The following is a 22,818-nucleotide window of genomic DNA, read 5'->3' as shown; positions in this document are numbered from 1 at the left end:
TTATTAGGAAGGTAATACTATGACGTTCAATATGAAAGGTTTAATTAGTGAATACACACAAAAAAATGAAGCAAAATGTATGATAAAACAAGCAAGGGAAAAGCATATAATGTCGCTTCGGTTATATTTGTATTGCAGGGTTTCCAGTATTAGAAGATATGGGTGGTGTGGGTGCGATGCAGTGCGTGCGTATAGTGCGAGTTGGTAGGTTGTGGATCCATTCTACTCACACTGGCCGAGTTTCCTTCTTCGGTTGCTCCTTCACGATTGGTGTGGGTTTCTCCTTAACAACCGGCTTTGGTTTCTCCTTTACAACCGGCTTTGGTTTCTCCTTTACAACCGGTTTGGGTTTCTCCTTTTCAACCGGTTTGGGTTTTTCCTTCACATGATCCTCTATTGTGATGACAGGTTTCTCTTTTTTAGGAGGTTCTTCCACTTTCTTCGGTTTCTCAACTGGTTTCAGAAGTTCCTTCTTAACCGGTTCAACTTTCTTTGTTACTTCTTTCTTCTGTGGCTTCTGTTTCGGTTCCGGTTGCACTTTTTCTTTTGGAGGTTCTTTAGGTTTGGGGACTTCCTTCGGTTTGGCCAGTTCTTTAATGGGTTTTTCGATAGGTTTTGGTGCGGGTTTCGGTTTCGGTTCTGGCTTGGGCTCGCTTTGTTTAGAATGAAAGTCCGAAACACAGGGATAAGACATAGACCGAAAGAACATGCAGTGATGAATCAAAATAAAAAGTATATTTGGAAAGAAAGAGAATGATTATACTACCTGTATTAATTATCTCTAACTCTACACAGGATGAACAATGCTTGTGAAAAATGTTTTGACTGGCAACAAATTCTTCTTTGAGAAACAAGAAATAGACAACGACAAATCAAAAACCTTTTGGGGTGACACGCGATAAGAATTTTTTACAACAACAAAAAAAAGCTTTTAGTGAAGAAAGTAAAACCTTTTCGGCATTTGGGTAACAAATTTGTACAACCTGAAAACTAGAAATAAAATGTAGTTAAACTGACAAATGAAAACAATCACATGAAATGCACGCTTTCAACAGTACTTGTAGCAACATTACGTTTACTCTTTAAAAGAAAACAATACAAAAGGTAAAGAAACGATTAATGCTCGCTTTTTTTGTTACACCATATTATTTTAAGAAGAAAAATCTGCTTTAATAACAATGACTGAACACAGATTTTTAAAGCAAATAACGAGAATCGATAAGTTGAGAGACCAAGAAAAATCAAAAGGGACCACAGAAAGACATAAACTTAGAGAAAAGGAGGGAGAAGAAATGAGATTGAAGCCTGAAGAAATACCGGGAGATAAAATGACTCTTGAGACTGTACAAGAGAAAATAAACCACGATAGCGGGTCACGTTTTAAACAAAATGTGCATGGACTATCGTCATATCTATATAAAAAAATAATTATTATTATTATAATTGAACGATTTATCATAAGAACACTATGGAAACAAAAGAAAAGGAAATAAAGCAATTTGTCAGCAACCACAGAGGTGTAAGCTGATATCTTGTTTGATGTACGCTCTTACCTTTTTCGTGGTGGAGGCTCTTTGGGTTTTTCGACAGGTTTGGGCTTTTCGACCGGTTTCGGCTTTTCGACAGGTTTCGGCGGCGGTGGTGGTGGAGGATCGGGCTTCTTCGGAGGAGGTTCGCGCTTTTTCGGCTCAATAGGCACCGTGGGTTTCTTTCCCTTCGGTGCAGGCGGTGGCGGAGGTGGGGTCAGCGGCCGGAGCCGTTCGGGTCTTTCCGGTGGCTTCCAAACCGTGCTTGTCGTCTTCGGTTCAGTCTTCGTCAACTCGAATTTTCGAGGCTCTTGCCATTCGGTTTCCTGTCGGGTGTGCTCGGCAAATTTCGTCGTCTGTTTCTCAGTTTTCTTCAGTCTGAATCCTTCACTTTTTGGAATGTTTAGATTTCGATCTGAGGAGAAGGGATCCTTGGATTCAATCACGTTCTTCTCAGTCTTCTTCAACTGAAATGCTTTAGGAGCTGAAATATAAGAATATGGTTCATCAAAAATTAGTCAAACAACCTGTAAACAAATGCATATAGGTGTCGGTAAAACCTTATGAATTGGAGTAGACAGTATCTTACCTGCCAAATAATTACCATTATTGAAAAAAGCTATACAGATTTTCGGATTTATAAAACAAATCATGAAATTAAAAATTGTCAACGATAGTGTGAGCCATAAACATTTAATCAAAATGTACCGTATTTGTCACGAAGATAAGGAAAGCCTTTGGAATCATTATTATTTTAATTGTAGTAATTAGAATACTCTGAATATCTTACGTTTGTATAGATTCTTCCTCCTCTCCGCCTCCTCCTCTTTTCGTATCACCTCTTCTTCCAGTCTCAACTTTCGAGCTTCTTCTAACTGTCGTTTTCTTTCCTCTTGGCGGCGCTCTTCCTCTTTAAGAGCTGAATACCAAAAGAAATACAAAGTTCGTTAGGACAATGGTGCTCGATTATTTCGGGGGAAAAGATCAATGTCTACTGGAAATAACCGTGATAACTGTTTTATTCCATCGTAAAAAATACTTTTTATAAGAAAGGGCGTCAATTATGAGTTTTTTCTTGTGATTTACGTAGTGGAATTGCAAAAAATAAACTGTTCATGAAAACAACAAAGCAAAACATTATAAATCGAACTGTGTTATGTTTAAACAAAACAATGACTCTCCTTTTAATTTGCAAGTTAGAAGAAAAAATTTAACAATTTGAACAAAATTCAGTGATGCTATATTTGAGATAATCATTTATTTTCGGTAGATAGTACACCACAAGAAAAATGAGGGAAAACAGTTGTTTATTTATAGAAGATAATCAATGCAATATGCATAGCTTTGACCATCATGTGTGACAAAACAGGTTTTTAAAACAGTTTACATGTATTATGAATGAGCACTAGATATATTTTTAGAGAAATGAAAATACCATGGTGGGAAGGGAAAAATATGATTTGATAAATGATTTGAAGAATGTACTATAATTCTATAAATATGGTGTTTTCCAAAGTATGAGTGAGAAATATTATGAAATGAACAGAAGTATGGATGAACCTTCTGAAGCAACACGGGTGGCAACCCCGGAGTCATCTGATTCGTCTCTCAATGTGAAGTATTCTGGCCAATAGTGTTTGAGAGCTGTGATGACGTCATGAACAAAGAATGATAATGCAGAGTAGCGAAATGATGGTTGATGATTGGCAAAATGGAGGAGAAACAAAAACAAAATAACGTTATTTCACATTAAAATAAGGTGCGTTTATTATTTTCAATGTTGCTATTTATAAGTAGTTTCTTTTTTTCCGTTAACCTCTTCTTCTTATCATTTTCCAATTAGTTTGTCCTCTATTCTTATTTTATATCTTATCCTATAGTATATGAATATCAGACGCAATTTTTTTTCACATCTTGTTTAGAATTGTCATGCAGTCAATTCAACTTATACAAAATGGACATCTAATACCTCTATAATGTTTAATAACATTAGTGTACGAAGCTATTGCCAGTAATGACATTTTCTTACATTTAATCAAACCGCATTATTGCATTTCATTTATCCGGTGCAATATGACCTGCTTTATCATTTTCGGTAGGGAAACTAATTGAAACTACGACGTAAAAGAAAAAGAAACTACGACGTAAAAAAAAAAAAACACTTACCTTCGCGACAAGCGTAGCAGTGTTCTGATCAATGAATTCGTAGGGAGGAAGAAAGTAAAATGTGTAAATATGGTTTGAGTGGAAAAGAGATCACATAATACAATTTGCTATTTAAGATTAAACATACACGTAGATATACCATTATCTCAACGTCGTCGAGTGAAAATGTAAGGTGATAATACGTTATATCATACCAAGAAGATCCAGCCAATTTACCAAGTGGAAGTAGACAGGCGCGGATCCAGGATTTCTTAGGGGAGGGGGCCCAACTTTTTTTTTTTTTGCTCCCGAAAATTTGAAAATCGCGCCGGCCGAAAAGTCGCTCAGTGGGGGGGGGGGGGGGGGGGGGGGGGGGGGGGGGGGGGTAGTGAGCACATTTTTTTTTTTTGATCCTCAAAAAAAATTCAATTTGCACCCCCCCCCCCCCTTGAGCGCCAGGGGGGGGGGGCCCAACCCCCCAAAAAGGTCAAAATCACGTGATTTTACATGATTTTTTTCTCAAGGGGGGGGGGGGCCGGGGCCCCCCCCCCCCCCCTGGATCCGCCACTGGAAGTAGAAACTGATTTCTTGATTGAATTACTTATTACTGAATTTTTCGTTCGGTGAATAAGTCATTATTTCATGCACACAGTGCACATTAGTGTTGTAATAAATATGACTAATATATCAACACGGGCATGCTCTTTAAAACAAAGTAGGTTCAAACACTTAAAAAATGTCTTAACCTTATAAAATAATTAGCAAAGCTCACTCGCTGTTTTAAACTTGTGTTCTTGAAAGACGAATTGACGGTTATTCCATCTATTTTGTCAGAAGCCAGTGAATAACACAGAATGCTAAACCTATTGTAAACAAGAGGTTTTTTCCACTGCGTCATTGCAAACGCCAATCATGGCTTTGAAGGCAATCAGCATGCCTGGAACATGTTAAAGCTAGGCAATTATTTCAGTAATTCAATGCCATGTTACTTTGCACCCGTCATGTAACAATCATCTTCTAGTACGATGGAACCTTTTGCATGACGCGTCAAACACTCTTACAAGTCTTTGACGCAGTAATACGTCACCAAATAACGCCTCGTGTGCAAACGCAGCAACTTGACTATTATGTGCACTTACGTTCATGCAAACTGACCCCCTTGACGTCTCCTGCCCTGATCTTCTCCATGATAGACAGCGGGATCGGGAGCGGTTTCTCCCGCGGGATCGACGGGAGCGGGAGAATCGGCTGCTCCAGTTTCGCTACGTTGATGTAATTCAACATCGCCCATTCTCCCTCGTCGATCTCGGCATCGTAGTTGCTTTCGATGTCATCATCGCTAGAAGACATGTCGGCTTTAGGTGGAATAAGGGTGTGATTTTGTGGCATGGGTGATAGGAAGAGGAGGAAGATGGGAGAGATTGAACGTTTGAGATGATTATGGATGGAGAAAAATGGGAGTGTATATGCAAGAATTGTATTCTGAATAAAAAAAGACCTGAGTGAAGAACCTAGTGATGAAGGATACAATAAAATGATTTGTTTTTCTTCCTGTAGAGAGAGAAAGTAGACTAGTTCGAGTCCAACTGGAAAAGTTTGAATGACAGACACCTTAGATCAGAAGGGTCCACACAATGTATGAAACGGAATGAATAGAAATAAACAGGTTTCATAGATGATTATGGGATAATGAATGACCAACTCGACTTTGATGACGTAATAAAATATGTAGAAAAGAATATTTATGCATGTGTATAGATTGAATTAATTTGATGAACAAAAGTATATTGAAAGATATTTAAAGCTTAAAATTCTTTGGAATCGTCTTTTAAGCAAGTGGAAATACATAATAAATGCCATTAATGATCATGATTATAAAGATGAAATGTAAACTACATGTACTAGTAGGCCCAAAACCAACACCATCTTCATATTAAGTATACCTGATATACCCGATGATGGTTGAGGTGAACCGCCATCTTTGACGATTTGTCCGCTGTATGGCTCGGCGGTTTGATGGAACATGGTGTAACCACCACCTACACGACGTGGCTTCGTCACATGGACACTGAAATGAAATAAAAAGATACAATAAATAAAGTTTAGAAATCATGACTGAATTTATGCGTACAAGCCGACATTCGGCCCAATTGTGAACTATTTTGAATAGAGGACGAAAGTGTGTTCATGAATCAAAATTAAAGCTTTGTCACTAAAGAAAGAGAAATATTAAAAACATAACATCAAGACAAAGTCATATCCAAAGTACTAAAGGCACTAAATAAGGTACTAGAAAACTGAGACTTCATTTTGAACCCGGGACATTCAGGTTCCCAAACAGCTGCCCTAATACTGGGTTACTAAACCACATTTTGGTGTTTTGCCCATGTACAAGTAAAAGCGTGTCGTTCAAAGTCACTGATGCCCCCTCCCCCGAAAAAATGAGTTGTGAATAGATGATTTAATTTACAAACAGAAGGCGATCTTCAACATTGAAAACAAACTCGTTTATCTTAAAAGGAAATGTTATAACCTTTTGTGAGTAAAAAAAATTGTTTAAACCTACAATGTACAATATGGTAAATTAATAGACAAAACTTACTGTGGTACTTTGCTGAGAGAGCAGCCATAGCAGACTTGAGTGGTAGCAACGTGTTGTTGGGCGGGGCCATTTAGTGGAAGCAACTGTGCATGCTCGATGCCCCCTTGATCAACATTCGTGTCATCCGCGGGATTGTCAAAAATGAATATTGGTGCCTAATGATCGGAAGAAATGAGGTGAAAAATACTGAAATGTGAGAGATGAATGAATTGACTTTTCTCGCCTATGCTATCACAGCAATAAAATGATTCTAATGATATTTAACAATGTTTTCGCATCCATTTTCATGACAAGACCCTCGATGCGCTATTGAGATCAAAATCAGTTGAATGATATCAAAATGATATCAACATAGTTATGAAATATTTCCGAACACTTTAAGTATGATAGGATTTGCGTGGTATAAACACGAAAGTGAAGAATCTCTTCGAAAACTATTGACTGTGAGACAGGTGAACTTGCACAGCTTCCGTTTTATGTACATATTGTACATCATTCTGTAATTATTACATAAAAAAGTAACACATTTAGATACACATGTACCACACAATATCATATAAGCAAAATATGTAGTTTTTAACAGTATCTTTCTATTGCAATTTGTTCTTGCTACATGTAATTTCAAAATAAATATGTTCACTAACCAAATGTTTTAGATCATCAATGGACCTCGATTTCCTTTAAATTTTTCCCAATTCAAAAGAAGATTGAGAAGAAGACTCCCATAAAACATATATCAAAAGCGTCACGGTCGGTATCATTATCAGTATCTCGCAACCACAAATCTTAGTCGATCTTTCTTTCTTCTTTTAAAGAAAATGCAACATTTATTATGAACCACAAAACGTGATTTCAAAAAATCTCAAATTTTATCTCATCATCTTGAAACAAACGAACAATTAAAATAATAATACCTTAATAAAGCTCTTACCTTGACACCAGATTGATGAGCAAGCTCGGCTGTACAGCCGGAACAGAACTTTGGAGGTTGGGAGCTGTCATCCCGCCGAACGGTAGGGGTGAGTTCCTTGGGGTGGAGGCGGGCAGTACCGACGAAAGGAAGATAGTCGGTGCTGTTCGGATCTGACGAAACCGACGTCGACCAGGACGACGACGCTGCCGCGGAGGCCTCCCATCGTTTCCTTAAGAGGTGAGAAGGGTAGCTGGCAGATAAGTTGGCGAAGAGACTGTCGTACAATCTGCAGATTTGAGAGGGGTAGATCAATGATTGTTATTTTCTATTGGAAGCATAATCTCTTTTTAGCATGCATAAATATGCAGTGAAAGAAAAAATAGCTGATAAAGAAACACCGTATTGCAGAATCATTATATATGAGCTTAAATTTCCAAATTATCGCTCTCGTTTTTGTCTTTTTATTTCATTATTTCTCAACCTTAATCTCTCTCCCTTTCTCTGTTTCTTTCTCTTTTTATCTCTCTCTCTCTCTCTCTCTCTCTCTCTCTCTACCTCTCTCTCTCTCTCTTCTCCACTCTCTCCTCAACTCGGTTTTTTAATGTGTAATCCAGAAATTTATTAATGTTGTCGAGATGGTATGCGTTACGCTCTTCTTAATTGAGGACATGGGGGCGTTAATATCGCCTCACCATACCGTGTCTATACCTTTCCCAGTGCTCGAGTTCCTTGCGATTTCTCCAATATTCCCTTCTTCGTATGTACGCATTAAAAGCACGACAGCAATATCGTTCATTTCGTCTACTCTTCCTTGGATTATTATCTTGTGGTGAATTGTCAGTCATTTTCCGGGTACTTAGCACATTGCCCAAAACAATAAAAAGAATCCTTCCTTCTAGATTTGGGGTTGAACCCAAGTTTTCATCAATTCGCGATCGTTCACCGTAAAACAAAACGAAAAACCTCATTGGTGTGCAACGCCGATAAAGAAGCTGATTACGATGCTAGATTAATAATAATACCCGGCTGTCTTTTCTCCTACACAGTCATGTACATACTACATTCCGTGTTACTTATCGTGATGGTGCGATAACTTCAAGGAAATTATTATACTGAATCCACGAGATGAATGGTGTAATCACACATACAAATTCTTCAGCCAATCATTTTATTCTCTGTTTAACGCGAACAACCACTGATTTCCTCGAACATATACAACATCATCAGCCAGAATCTTTGCACCTTCGAACAATTCCATAAACACGTAGGCTATATTCGCTATAATACTAAAAAGACGCAAGAATATAGGCAAACCAAAAATTGTCACATAATTATAGAGTTTAGTGCTGTAGGATGCAGTTGTCATGACATTTAATTATTGAATCACTCTAACGCCTCTCAATTTTGTCAGACTGATGTGAATGGGTGTTGAAGCTTATCTTTGCGTGTTTGTGTGTCTCAGGATTGCAATATTCCCACCTGCCTACCGACAGGCATAGTCGCCTGATAAATTGATTTCTTCAATTTCTGGTCAATAATTAAAACATTGCTCAAATTTACAATGCCACTACTATGAGCACAGCGCGTGAGCAAATCGAGCACCTGTTTCAAACGGAGGCAATTAAACAAAACGGATTGCCAACCTACACTCTGCATGCACTACTGCATTGTCAGCAACAGTCAGTTACTTTAGTTTTTATGACTCGGAAAGCTGTTTAGTGTCATTTTAAAGGTGTTATATTTCTCGGCATGTTTATAAACAGATGATTAAATATCAAACATGAGAGGATGCAAAGGAAAACTACAACATGTCCGTTTACACTAACAAGTGTCAAATTCACGCCCTGTGAAATCGATTGCCTCTCAGCTTTGCTTAAACAGTTATTTCAAACGTCGTAAGTATTCGGAAGGACTTGAAAATATAGAATTTAAGACGTGTTACTTTCCGACATGTTTGCCGGCAGACGGTTAAAATGTTACACATGAGTGAAACACTACAGTATACATTGTCCGTGTATATCATCGGTATAAAAACAATACCCTGAGCACAAACTAAGTCGTTGTTCAAGTATGTTGATACTTTAAGAAGTTCGGTAAAATTTACCCAATATTTGTTTAAAAAATAACATATGCGTGTTTGTTTGGTAAAATGTTACCCGATTATGGTTAAATTTGTATCCATTTTTTTCCATTCAAAGAGTATATTAGGTGAGTTAAAGGAAGGGAGTATACTTACGCATCAATAGGTGGAAGGCAAGCTTGCTTTTCGGCACTCTTCGCGTCCTGTAGAATTATAAAGGCAAAGGAAAATGGAAAAACAAATTTAGCAATCATCGGGCATTCCTGTATAGCTTTGATAACAACAATAATATAGTTTGGATGGTCAAATGAATGTAATTATGTAATCCCATCTCAACAAAAAATGTGCAGTTTGGAATAAGATGAGAACAAATGTGACAAACATACAATGATAAGCGCGCAATATACATTAGTTAAATAGTTGACATCGTCCCTTAAAATAATCCTTATTAATTAACTTGGCAAACATTTAATTGTAAACATTGAAAATATTTATGTAATTAAAATTTATGGCACATGTATATTTTTTATCTCTCTTTTTCTCTCCCTCTGTTTCATTGTATGCCTTTCCTGCATCCCCCTCTCTCTTTCTCTCTTTCTCTTATCTTCCTCATGGCCTATTCAGATCATTCTATAGCATTTAGACCATATACATACCAGACAAATTGTTTTCACGATAGGAAACTGAAATTCGAAAAACGATAAAGTTGGCACACTTAATGTTCCACCGAACGACATTTTAGCAGATTTAGGCGCAGCCTTACGTTGCACTCATTACAAATAAAACACACCAAGTATCACCCTGCTTATAAGAAAGCCTTTCCTCTAACATTCAAGTACTGCTTGTCCTAACCCATTCATGCCAATGTATCAACTTTCTTCAGACAGAGGAAATGTAAATAGTGACCTAAGAGTAAAACAAACTTTAAACAGAATGAAGTCGGACTTCATTTGACTTAGTTTTCAATTTAAAAGCTTTTAGCGGGTTCATACTGTTTACCGATGTAAAGAGACACAAGAGGTGTTGAATGTGTACTTGATATTCACAGGTGAGGCAGTTGGTGCGATGTCGCCCTCTGGTGTTGGTGAGAGAAAATTCATTGACAAAATGTGGACTGCAAAGCATATTTTCATTTTACACATGTACATGGGCAAATTGTTTAATAGATCTAGTGTTAAACGATTAAGAAAACTCGTAAAATTCATAACAGTAATAATACAATTCTTTTCGTTGGATTCTAAGGCTGAAAGGCATGGTCCTATTTTTGTTATTAAAACTGTAGTTACTCGTAGTGGTAGACAAACCAAACCACGTGATATTTTAGACTTATAACTTAAAACTGTATAGTGTATACTTAGTCTTTAGCTCATGTTTATTGTGTTTTAGAAACATCAAAATGTATATATCATGTCTATGTATTTTATTATCATATCTTACTTTGTTTTATATATCTTTCTGTATTGTATTGTAAATATGTTGTGCTCACATATCCCTGAAGGGGGTCGATAGAGTCAAATAAATATTATCTTATTATATCTTACATGCTATATCAGGTGTCGACTCTCTTATTTATTTTATCAATCCGTTTTATTTTTGTTGGTGTTAAAGGAAGATATGCTTACTTTTTGTAATGTAGCACGTGATTTCGTAATGTCTTTTGTAAAGATGCATAAATTGAAAACTTGGTAATGGTAGAATGGTAATGTATTTACCGCGCCTCCATCTTCAGCATTATTTATAATCGAATCTAACCTCTTGCACGAGCCAAAGAATAAAATGTTGAAAGTGCATAATATCACATTATCTTTACTGTTTAAACAACACAAAACAAAAATAAAAAATTGAATTGCTTATTCTAGTTTCCAGTTTATTGAGCTTTGTTTGATTAATTCATATTCCACGAAATTAGCCGAGATTATGACAAATTATCATCACCTCACTATATTTTGTTTGTTCTATCATTCTGAACTTTGTCTCCCGAATTCAAAGGACACTTTTCTACATGGTTTTGCCTTCAAATACACAAGAAAATTGATCTCTAGCTAGTTCACGGTCGTTATTTTAGGGACTGTTCGACAACTAAATGGACATAACTTTTACAATAAAGGAAGTCCGAGTTATTCATTATCGTGCCTGTTTCTCGATCGTAGTCAGGGACGTATGTTTTTGCTTTCCTAAAATATACATAATCTTTATTAATTGATGATCGGACTTAAAACTTATTATATCCTTCAAGTTTCTGGTGAGAAATTATCTTGTAACTTTCGTTTTGCTACACACAATACGGGACATGCCTGTGAAAGACTATAACTATTTTTTAAATGCATGTTTTCGATATCGAAAACTATACGTGCACGATCGGTTTAGTCCACCACTTAGACGATAATGGTACACCGTCATGAAAAAGAAGTGAAGCTGGTCCAGTTCCTTCAACAATTATCATAAGGAACGGGTACTTCATTTTATCTTTGGGAGAGGAAATTCCATACATTAAGCAAATTAGACGGTTCTATGGCAAATGGCTTGCTTCACACCTCCATTGCATGACGTCATAGGGTCTCTCATACGACAATATTTCCAAATGGAAGTTTTTATTTTTGAAAAATCTGCTTCCATACCAGCCAACGACTTCACTACCCACATCACTTGCAAGACTGATAATATATGGCCCAACGATGTACGACACATGCTCCAGCAACAATGCTCCGAGGTTAATTTCCATCATTAATCGAACTCCTGACTTTAACCTGTAAAATTAACATTAAACCTTATCTAAAACCCTAAACCTAATCTAAACCCCAGACAATCCAAACCCTAACCCCATAAAATTGACAAAATAAAGCCCGTGTTGCGTTTGTCACCGGAGCTGCATATTTAGTATGTCGGATCACCGAACCGAAAGCACCGAGAAACGAGTACCACTCTGGTTGCTAAGGGGAGCGCGACGCTTGTCGTACCGCCCCCTTGTTCGGAGCAACGTGCATTAGCGTGGCCGTGTCAATTTTGTGTGAAGCAGAGTCGGCTGTCATATAATACCATGAAGATGGACTTGCTTGACCTGCAGATTAGGAGAACATTCCATCTTATTGAGTCAATGTCAATCCGTATTATCATTAGTCAAGGCTGGATGAGAAAAGTGCATGACCCTTTCCACGGTATTGGCAAAGTAAAGTTTCGAGTTTCACCTATATATCAAACCACAACCACTCATTATATTTAGTATAGGCCTACTTGTTCGACTTATGTAAAAAAAAACAGATGAACAAGTATTTCCAGTTGTATTTTCTTTACATTGGCAATAAGCAATACACTTACTAAGGTTGCATAATACTAAGAAATATACTATCTTCTTATAAAATTGAGTCTGGTGTTGGTATATAAAAATGTCTCTCTCGAACAGACTTTTTGTTTAAATCCATTCTCAAATCATAGAGATTAAAGTCATACGTTTATGGGGGGAAAGGCTATAGGGGATCTCGTACCAAGATTCCGGGGGTGTTGATCAAATAATAAAAACACAATAAAACTAGAAGCACAATGACATATGGGTACAGTCTATATTGTTAGATTCCTTGAAACGCGCTCATGTTGTTCATTTGGTCATTTCCCTGTCCGTACCATTATTATAACCCCCTTAACATGCATAGTTCTATCATCGATGAATGACAAAAGAAATAAATATTTTATCGAGGGGTCAGGTTCTGCACTATCACGTTCGATAAGATAAAAAATATATTTTGTCATTAAAAACCACATGAATAGTTCGCATTTTTTTCTACTGTAGACTCACTTATTATGCTAAGGGTAAATCTTTGATTTGAAGCTATCAAACGGCAATAAATAAACTTGTTTACTATTAATTGACTATTTTATTCACTTTCGATTGTGACCTTAAAACGATTTTACTGCGGTGGATACAACCACATTCTCAATGCCAGCCACGTAATGAGGTCCATGTTGTATTCAATCAAGCATTAATTTCATTGTATCTCTCGGTAAAGCATACAAGAAAATGGCCAAGCTGAAAGTAATTAGCAAAGAGAGACTTCGATCACTAATTAAGGGTTGATTTTGCAAATAAGCATAGAGGTATTGGCTGTTTACCAAAGGCCTATCAAAGAATCATCATTAAATAGGGCACCATCATGAATAAATGGGATGAGGTGTTCTTTTAGTACAGATAATTCTGTAACATTGATTATGCATGACATGTGCCGATATAAGCGCTATATCAATGAAATGATTACTAATTTCGTTTTTTAAAGTTATTACTCTATCATTAGTGGTGGAGATCGAAATATAACGTTGAAAAAAAGGAGCAAATTCCGAACTATATATTTGAATCATCTCAAATTAAATATAATTTATTTCTTGAAAACCATTTTCATTATACACGCTTTTTGTTTCCTCAAATTTCCAACCCCTTCCGTTATGATCGCTGATCTATTATTTAAACCAAATTTCATCCTTTTTCACTCTGATGACATGCACGTTCGAGCCAAGAAAGTAAATGAAAAGGTCTTGATCCACTTTGATCTGGGGCTATTAACAAGTCAGACAAGGACTGTATACCAGTACCACCACAACCACACTAATTGCGGTTATATCTTCTCCCATCCAAAATCAATATCGTTCATGTTTTGTATGTTGCAGTATAAGACTCTATAAGGTAAAGGATTGTTTTGTTTGAGGCCGCTGTGGCAAATTGCCCTGAGGCGCTCATAAATAGTTGAAGTGACGGGATCGATAGTTAGATAAAACGAGAAAGGTGGAAGCTTGTATTGTTTCGGTGCTAAGGAACATTTTAAATACATGTTTTTATTGATTAGAATGCCGGGAGAATGAGAACGTGCTGGAAAGATGTGACGAAAACAAGTAGAGAAATGAGTTGGTGGAGGAAATAGACTAACATGGTAACGAAGGATGCGATCATGCGAACATACTCTAATGAGAAGGCCCCGAATAAAAGGATGACAGACATGATAGAGAAAAGCGATGGAATCGCACTCCCATACCAAGAAACGGAGAGACGCAATTTGCAAAAAGACAAAGAGAAAATAATCATCAGGAGCGGTTCTAGAAGAATAACTGTCGGGGGAGCTTGTGTTGAGGCGTAAAATAATGGCGGAATGCCCCCCCCCAAAAAAAGAAACACACACTCAACAACAACAACAAACAAACAAACAAAAAGACCCCCCCCCCAAAAAAAAAAAAAAAAAAAAAAAAAAAAAAAAACTAAACAAAAGGAAAAAATATTGTTTCGTGTTTTTGTGATGACTAATCATCACAAAAACACGAAACAAAACACACAAAAAGTATGGGAATTAATCAGGATAATATGAAGTTGATAAATTCTGATGATACATCACGTATAAGAGGTTTTCATGGCATAGGATCATTGTGGGAAAGCTAGGACGGTATCATTATTATAAAGTTTTATATAATTATAATGATAAATATCTAAAATCTAAAAATATGAAGGACCTTTATAATATAGTTCGATCCAGCATGTTGAAGAGGTGGTCATTCCTCGGCCCTTTTAAATGGTGATTTAACATTTTAGTTTTTAGAGTAAATTTGTTTATCTAACCTAACATTCTTCTGTTTTCATCTATCAGAAATATAAACGCAATAGTAATGCAAAACATATCGTTTTTGTTATTCTAAATTAAGAGCAAAGTGTATCTTTTTGTTCAAAGATTTCGTCAAACGAGAAAAAAAAAGATCGTTGGCATGGAGACAACCCGAATGTAAACATGTAGTCCTCTTATCTGTGTTTAATTAGTGACGCTCGTTATCAGATTTCTTGCAGGAGACATGTAGGAAATATTTGCCAACCAGATCTCAAAGATTAAATAACTTAACAATCAATTGTTTCCATTTTAAAACGGGGTCATAATACAGAGGATGAATTCAGCTTACAAATTACTTATGTTCAAATCCTGATTCCTCTCTATGCTATAATCATAATTTTACATTGCACGTTTCTTGTAATCTGTATTTCATGCAGTATAGAACCGGCTTGCCTTCAACTGAAATGGACGTTAAAATAATATTTCACCAAAATCATTGCTAAGTTTTGGAACAGAAATTAACGGAAATGAATAGAATTGAAGAAAACTACACATTCCAGTGGGCTTTCACGAATTGCCTTGAATTGTATTTAGTGTCTCAACGAAATAAGGGATTAAGTGGAGTTTAAGAATATACATAAAAGAATCGGATCGGGTTAAACTTACATCCTAGATTAAAGAAGGAAGAATGCAGACAGTATATAACAGGAAGAACGTTGTTAACGCATAAAGACAAGGAGCATATAAAAATACTTCGTAGACTTGGAAAAGAAAAAGAGCACGATTTGGACGATATTTGTGAATAGAGAGAGAAAAGGGAACAAACATCTAATCCTAAAAGTACACTAAAAGTACATAAAAGATTCACAGAAGATCCTACATTGGAGTGTTCTTGAGAATTGTCCCATTTATTGATACAAGAGAATTGAGAAGCCATACTTATGAATAGAGAGTGGATCTGGTGTTGGGCGACAGCGAGCTCGAGTCATTCAGTGAATCGGATTTAAAATAGGAGAGAGTATTGTGAGAATATAAAAGGGATGGCCCTGGAAACCATATAAAATAGACAAAAAGAGTAAATAGAAACCTTGTGAATCTTTTCTGTAATTGTTAGACTTAAAGCCCACGTGGTGTTCATAACTCCCTTACTATTCATGATACTAATATACCACATTCTTCGTCTCTTAACCATGAACACCTGTTGAAGATTATGTGAAACTTATCAATGCTGATACCAAACATTTAATACAAAAAATAAAAAATTAATTGAGCCGCCATCCTAGTCAAACATCGCTTATGATTGCGGTCTCCTGCACCTTTTTTTAACAGATAGTTCGGATAATACTTCAAATTTATGATAATATGTCATGGAAATATTACTTCGTTGTTATTATGTACATATATTATGTTTCTAAAAACATTTGGACAGAATTATGTTGTATTATACCTTACATTTATATGTTCTTTGTTATTCAGTTATATCATATTTGGAAAAATGCAGAAATAAAAGTTTAAACAAATATATATATATATATATATAATTATGTTTGTAAAGATCTTAACTTACCCCTTTCAAATGTGCATTTGGGGAAGTGATAATAGATGGAATATTCAACGTTTGAATAATTCCATGTCGAAACAGAAAATGATATGTCTTGAGTCTAATTAGAGCACTTTGATTAACACAATACACTTCGGGATTCTATACGCCAACGTATATCTCGGCTAATCATTTTATCAACTGATATATAAATCAGTACTAATACTAGCCAAGCCTAATCTAAAGCTTCTACCCCTTTTTTAATTCGACGTTTAGTCAATTTGTCTTACAATCTCAAAATTCCGGCTTCTTTTTACATTTTGTAAGCCTTTCTTTTGCATAATGTTGTTGTTTGTAACATCGAACGACGAATATTGATTGCACAATCAACGAAGGTAGCCTATGACACAGACAAAGAAGCAGCCCCCTTTTCCCTATAATGATAGCGTTATATTTAAAAGTTAAAAGGTGATCTGTTATGTCTATGACAAATGTTTGAAAAATTGAATTAAGGGCGGATTTATAATTAACACATGCACGTGAAATGTACACCCTTTCATAACATTTCATATATTTTACGCCCAAATACAATCATGCGTTTACAAAATACACTAATACATCAGTCACATCAAGAGAAAAAACAACCAATTCTTGGCAAATTGGGGTATGATAAAGTTATGAGATGTTCTGTCTTTTGTCGGTCCGTTGTCCCTCTGATGTTGGTCTTATGTCGGTCTCGTTGGTGACACTAAGGCATCACAAAACGACAAAAGTCAAACAAGAACAAAATTCTCTTTTAACATGTGTAAAAGATTATCTTTTAATTGGATGAGTTGTTAAATCGCTTTCAACCAGTTGGAAAATATAGTGAGGCAGAATTACACAACTTTGATATTATTTGCCTCCCTGTTATCATGATTTTATAGTTCAATGATAATGTTGAATTGGACTCATGGGCTTATACTTCACCCCCTGGGATCTCCTGATAATGTCCATTGTTCAATTTGAAATATGAACCCGACGGGGGGTAAATGTTTTATTTCATTATCAGTGTTTGTTAAAGGTAGATACGCTCTTTTCGTTTTTCAATAACACTAAGTCATATTTTGGTAGTTATCTTGCATATAACAGTCTGACAGTAATTTTATTTTTTTCACGCTTGTAAAATGTATTTGCTTATCATAACTTATGATACATAATTGAAATGTCAATCTATCTATTCATGAAAATAATAAATCTGCTGTATTAATTATTAATCATACTGCGTTACCGTCTTTATTTTATGGTTCAGAATTAGACATTATAGTAAAGTTTTCCTATAATCTCCATCCAGCCTGGATAATATCTTGAGTTCACCGTTATGCTTGATTGTATTATTATTCCTAAGAATAAAATCTTTATTAAAGAACAACGCGAACAACTCATGCCAAAAAGCATGAAAATGGGATGTAAGACATTATTATATGCTACGTGTTTTTTTAATATTTTTTAGCAATAATAACGGTTGTAACACTCTGATATGAAAATTGAAATTATGGAATTTACTCTAATTGCTTACAAGTAAGAACATAAAATCAAAATAATTGCCTTTTTTTCTTCTTTTTAGAATTTGATGACGCGAAAATGATTTACTTTGCAAAGGGAAGAATGAGATTCTTTTTTAAATTGTTTACAAGGATACCATTTTAGATATAATTTTGCGCTTTTATGTCCTTATAATCGAGACAAGGTGACATATCGAGGAATATATTTTCTTTAGATTCAGTCCCTGCAGTATTTATAACAGATGGAAGTTATCACTTTTTCAACATACGGATAGGTTTTGTAACCCTTGATCTTGTCCCGTCTGTTGTATATTAAAAACATAGGCGGGTACTATATCACGTCTGGATGATAAGATTACACATTAATGTTCTTGTCATGACACGTAACACCTGTATCAATGTTTTAATGGGTTTTTTATCAGCATGAATTATCGGACAATGAGGAGACATGAGAACATTATCTTATGTTGACATCACCATGTTCATTTATATAAATGATTCCATGTTAATACAAAATAAAATACTATATAATACTTAGTAAGAACTTTTAATCTTATAAAATAGCATTGTCGTTTAAAAATGTGTTCATCATTGTGCTCCCGTACTTAATTAAAGATATTTGAAATAATACTCCCATCATTATAGCATTCGAATTCTTTACAACTCCATAATTACATTATGCAGCAATTTTTGTAACATGTATACATTTCTATTTTATTGTAAAGTTAGTGTTCAATATATCACAAATGTGATGTTCCATGTACTCTCTTACCATTCAACGTGTGATTTTACCCTGGCAATGTATCCAGAGAAGAAAAAAACCTTCACATTATAACATTCTGAAAACCTATTCCGACGCAGAATTATTTGTGAAATAGATAAAAAAAATATTGATCATATTCATGTTTCAATGTTTCCATCATTGTCCGTGATGGTATGAGCATTATTAAAAACTGCCTTTCCAGTAAAATAACTTACTAGGCTATATAATGATTTTGATTTTGTTTTTCTTTAATGCAGGAATTGAAATTGATGCAATCTTTTAATTAAATTTCAATATTGGGGTAAGATTCAGAAAATACTTTTAAATGTATATTACCTTTTCAAAAATGTTTTTAAAAAGATTGAATGTATACTCCATGAGGATGATCTGCATATCATAGATTCCCTTTTGTTCCCTAGATCATATACTTCTTTACTTAATCATTTAGAAGAATAGCAAATAGGATGAGAGAATGTAAAAACTCATTGAATATAAAAATGATAAAAGAAATGGTAACTTACGGATTTAGTTCTTGGAAAAGTCCCGCTCCTTTTTCTACGCTCTTTCCTATTTCTCTTCGCCTCAAGGTAACCGCCTTTGAGTGAAGTTACAGGACCAGTTCTTGTAAAGTCAGGTCGAGCTGGTAGAGGAGCGTGAGGCAATCTCCACTCCTCGGGGTACTGGGGCCAGTTGCCCTCGGCAAGTCGTGCTCTGGCCCTAGCAATGGCCTTTTGGTAAGTGTTGTCCAGCCAGGAAGATTTGACTCGTCGAGTCAAAAAATGAATAGGCTGCTTCTGTCCGGCTCTATGAGTTCTTGCATCTTGGACCTGGTCGTCTTCTTTGAAGGAAACGACCAAGGGATTCCGACGGTCGACGTCCAACTCCACGCCGTCGCCGGCATCATCCTCGATCCCATGATCGTGGACGTTATCAGCAAGCACTGCATTCTCGTCCAAGGTGATTACTGTCCCATCATCTCGCGTGATTAACTTGAGGACGCTCTTGTTCTTGGACGCTCTGGATGTTACAGAGGTGATCTCTGATGATGCCGCCGCAACAGGGTCCACAGAGCTGTAGTCGTCCGCTGAAAACCCGCTGTCACTCTCATAGTATCGGTCATGGTAGGCCACGGGGTGTTTCAGCGAAGGGTTGAGCAACTCCATGTCTCTTCTCAACGAAAACTTCCACAAAATTTTCCTTCTGGTAATACTACATTGCTTCGCTTCTTACCCATTCTCCATAGTAAATATGATTTTCTGTTCGAAATATCCGACTATGTTTCTTACATTATCCTCTAAACTCTACTTTGCGCTTGTCAGTGAACAGTTTGCAAGCAATTCGTAATAACACACTGTATTTGTCCCCATGGAAGCTTTTCACAATGGGCCTCCTAATCGTCATAGGCCGATTGACATACTCGATTGAATACCCGGTACTCAATTGTCTCCCTTTGCTTACGTATGTTATCATCGATCTTTGGCCGGACCCTTTACTGTAGCTCGGAGCCCGTGAAGTGGCAGACTGGTGATCTATCACTTCTCAGGATACTTAATTGTGCGAACATCTCTCTCCGGACACTTGTCTCTTGTAACATTTTAAAACCGTTCGTTATCTTTCCCCAAATCTGATATTCATATATTTCCAACATATATATTTTATAACTTTATTAGCAACTTTCTCCAAATCCGAAATGCCTCTTTCTTTCTATGCCATATCTTAATCATTACTGCGAATGAGCACAATCCCTATACATGTAGTTCATAGGAGGATCATCGTTTTCATGTTAACCGTCGCAAATCTGTCTATACAAGAATCATTGTCATGGTGACAAGATATGGGTAGCCCACCACATACATATTTATCTCATCTGGGCTGAGTATAATTCTGTCAAATTACCAATAATGTTAATGCATGGAATTTGAACCTGCATAGGCCTACCTTATTATTCACAGTCCAATAACTTATCCGCTGGACGCCAACACCCCTGGTAAATCTCTCTCTCTCTCTCTCTCTCTCTTTCTTTCTATATCTTTCTCTCTCCCTTTCAGTCTTTCCCTATAACTTGTTTTTCTCTACTAAGCAACAAACTTGATCTCTAAGTTTCACATCACAACCCTCTCTTCTTCTTCTTCTTAGTAGTAGTAATGTTATTTATATCATTATTGTTATCATTATTATTATTTATTTGATTGTTATTAATATATAATTTCAATATTTATCATTATCATATAATTAATGTTGTTGTTCTTGTTGTTTTCATTATGATTATCATCATTATTCTTATTATCATTTTTATTATTATTATCATTATCATTATCATTATTATTATTATCATCTTCATTGATATTACTATATCATTATTGTTGTTTTTATTGTTGTTGTTATTCCTCGTCTAATTCCCTTGTGTTTAGTGTGGATCCGGAAATAGAGGGACATGATATCATGGGGTGCCCCAGACATGATTGAGTAGTTGGAGGGTCAAATGGAAGGATGTGGGAAAAGATTGTATTACCTTCTTTGTCATTTTCCCTCTCTCTTTTTTTCTTTCTTTCCCCTTCTCCCCCCCCCCCCCCCCCCTCTTCTTCTTCTTCTTCTTCTTCTTGTTTTATCTTCTCTTTTTTTTTCTCTCTTTTTTTTTCTTCTCTTTTTATCTCTAGTATTCGTCATTAGTTGTTTTTTTTTTTTTTTTTAAGGGAAAACGTGCCCCAATGCCACCGCAACAACGCTTAACAAATGTTTGGCTCCCTACTCTCCCCACCTTTTAAATGAAAAAAAAAATTGTAGATAACGAGCTTACAACTGTAAAGGATTTTAAGTCTCAAATATATTCAGGGTGGCCCATAATGGAATAAAATTCTATTATTTTGATAAGGGAATTCTTTCCCTAAATAACCGTTGGTGTGTTTTTTGTATTTTTTCTTCTTTATCTCCTTATACTTCGAGTTCATTCATTTCCCTTAAAGGTAAACGTTGGGTCCTCATCCAGGCAAATACCTCAGTGATATCCGTCAATCTTCTTTAAAAAATGAGGACATGTTGTGTATCATGAACAGTCAACGCTTTGCATAAATGCATAGGAATCGTTGCTCATTATCTCGGGATAGCCTACCGCAGTATCTACACTGTTGCCCATAAGGTTGAAACATTCTTTTATTACCTCATTTCGTGAAATGATTGTGACAAAGGTTTGTGCTTGATAGATAAAGTTTATATATTCTTAGAACTCTAATGATCACGCCCTGTGACTTTGTAGAGGTGTACTGTATATATCCAGAATAGATCATATTGTCACAATGACACAGAGGCGGCGCTCCCGGGGAATAGGGGGCACAGTGCCCCCGCTTTTCAGAAACCTTCAAAGTGCCCCCTTTTAAATAGGAAAGGTTCCCCTTTAACTTTGTAAGAAGTGCCCCTTTTTTACTTTGACAAGTGCCCCCATTACTTTGTAAAAGTGCCCCCATTACTTTGTAAAAGTGCCCCTTCCCCTTTTCACCACTGATAACTGCCCCTTTTATTTTGACACGTGCCCCTTTTCATTCGACAAGTTTCCCATGTTTCTTTGCAGTAAGTGTCCATTTTCCATTCTCATAACTGCCCTTTTTTTTGAATATCTAGTAAGTGCCTTTTTTCAGGTTCGAGAAGTGCCATGTCACCTTTGATAATTGCCCTATTCAAATCTGAGAAGTGCCCCTTTTACTTTGACAAGTGCCCTTTTTCCTTTTGTAAGAAGTGCTCCTCCCCGTTTTAATAACTTCACATTTTTACTCAGATGAGCGCACCTTTAATTTTCACACGTGCCCCTTCTCCTTTCTAATAAGTGCCCTTTTCCGGGGTTCCTTTCTAATAAATGTCCCTTTTAACCTATGAAAAATGCCCCTTCACATTCTGATAAGTGCTCTTTGCGTCTCTGATGAGTGCCTCTGTTCACCTCTAATGACTGCCCCTTTAATCTTGACACATACACCATTTCCTTTTTAATATATGCTCTATAACCTCCTCAAAGTGCCTCTTAATTTTCACACGTGCACCTTTTATTTTCACACGTGCCACTTCCCCCTTTTCTCATAAAAGCTTCCGTTCACCTACGATAAATGCCCCTATTAAAATCTAATAGATGCCCCCTTTTCTTTCA

General features: G+C 36.2%; 1 protein-coding gene across 3 annotated transcripts in view; it reads right to left on the bottom strand.

Annotated features, from left to right (window-relative positions):
• LOC115918126 (titin-like) overlaps window positions 1-20,146 on the bottom strand; it is a 35,535-nt gene extending 15,389 nt beyond the window's left edge. For 2 of the 3 annotated variants that reach the window (XM_030987898.1, XM_030987905.1), the window contains exons 1-11: window positions 19,208-20,146; window positions 9,423-9,469; window positions 7,205-7,472; window positions 6,274-6,428; window positions 5,615-5,739; window positions 4,811-5,026; window positions 3,693-3,716; window positions 3,087-3,170; window positions 2,317-2,445; window positions 1,554-2,010; window positions 231-653 (exon numbers count right to left, since the gene is read on the bottom strand). In XM_030987898.1, coding sequence (XP_030843758.1) covers window positions 231-653; window positions 1,554-2,010; window positions 2,317-2,445; window positions 3,087-3,170; window positions 3,693-3,716; window positions 4,811-5,026; window positions 5,615-5,739; window positions 6,274-6,428; window positions 7,205-7,472; window positions 9,423-9,469; window positions 19,208-19,849 — 2,570 coding nt within the window. In that variant the 5' untranslated portion in view covers window positions 19,850-20,146. The remainder of the gene's footprint in view (window positions 1-230; window positions 654-1,553; window positions 2,011-2,316; window positions 2,446-3,086; window positions 3,171-3,692; window positions 3,717-4,810; window positions 5,027-5,614; window positions 5,740-6,273; window positions 6,429-7,204; window positions 7,473-9,422; window positions 9,470-19,207) is intronic. The other variant, XM_030987911.1, reaches the window with a different exon arrangement.
• Between the last annotated feature and the right edge of the window lie 2,672 nt (window positions 20,147-22,818).

Source organism: Strongylocentrotus purpuratus, unplaced genomic scaffold (assembly GCF_000002235.5).
Source record: "Strongylocentrotus purpuratus isolate Spur 01 unplaced genomic scaffold, Spur_5.0 spur5_contig_839, whole genome shotgun sequence".
In the NCBI taxonomy this organism is placed as follows: Eukaryota; Metazoa; Echinodermata; class Echinoidea; order Camarodonta; family Strongylocentrotidae; genus Strongylocentrotus; species Strongylocentrotus purpuratus.
Note: the sequence above shows the minus strand (reverse complement) of the source record. Positions and strands in the feature narration are given on the sequence as shown.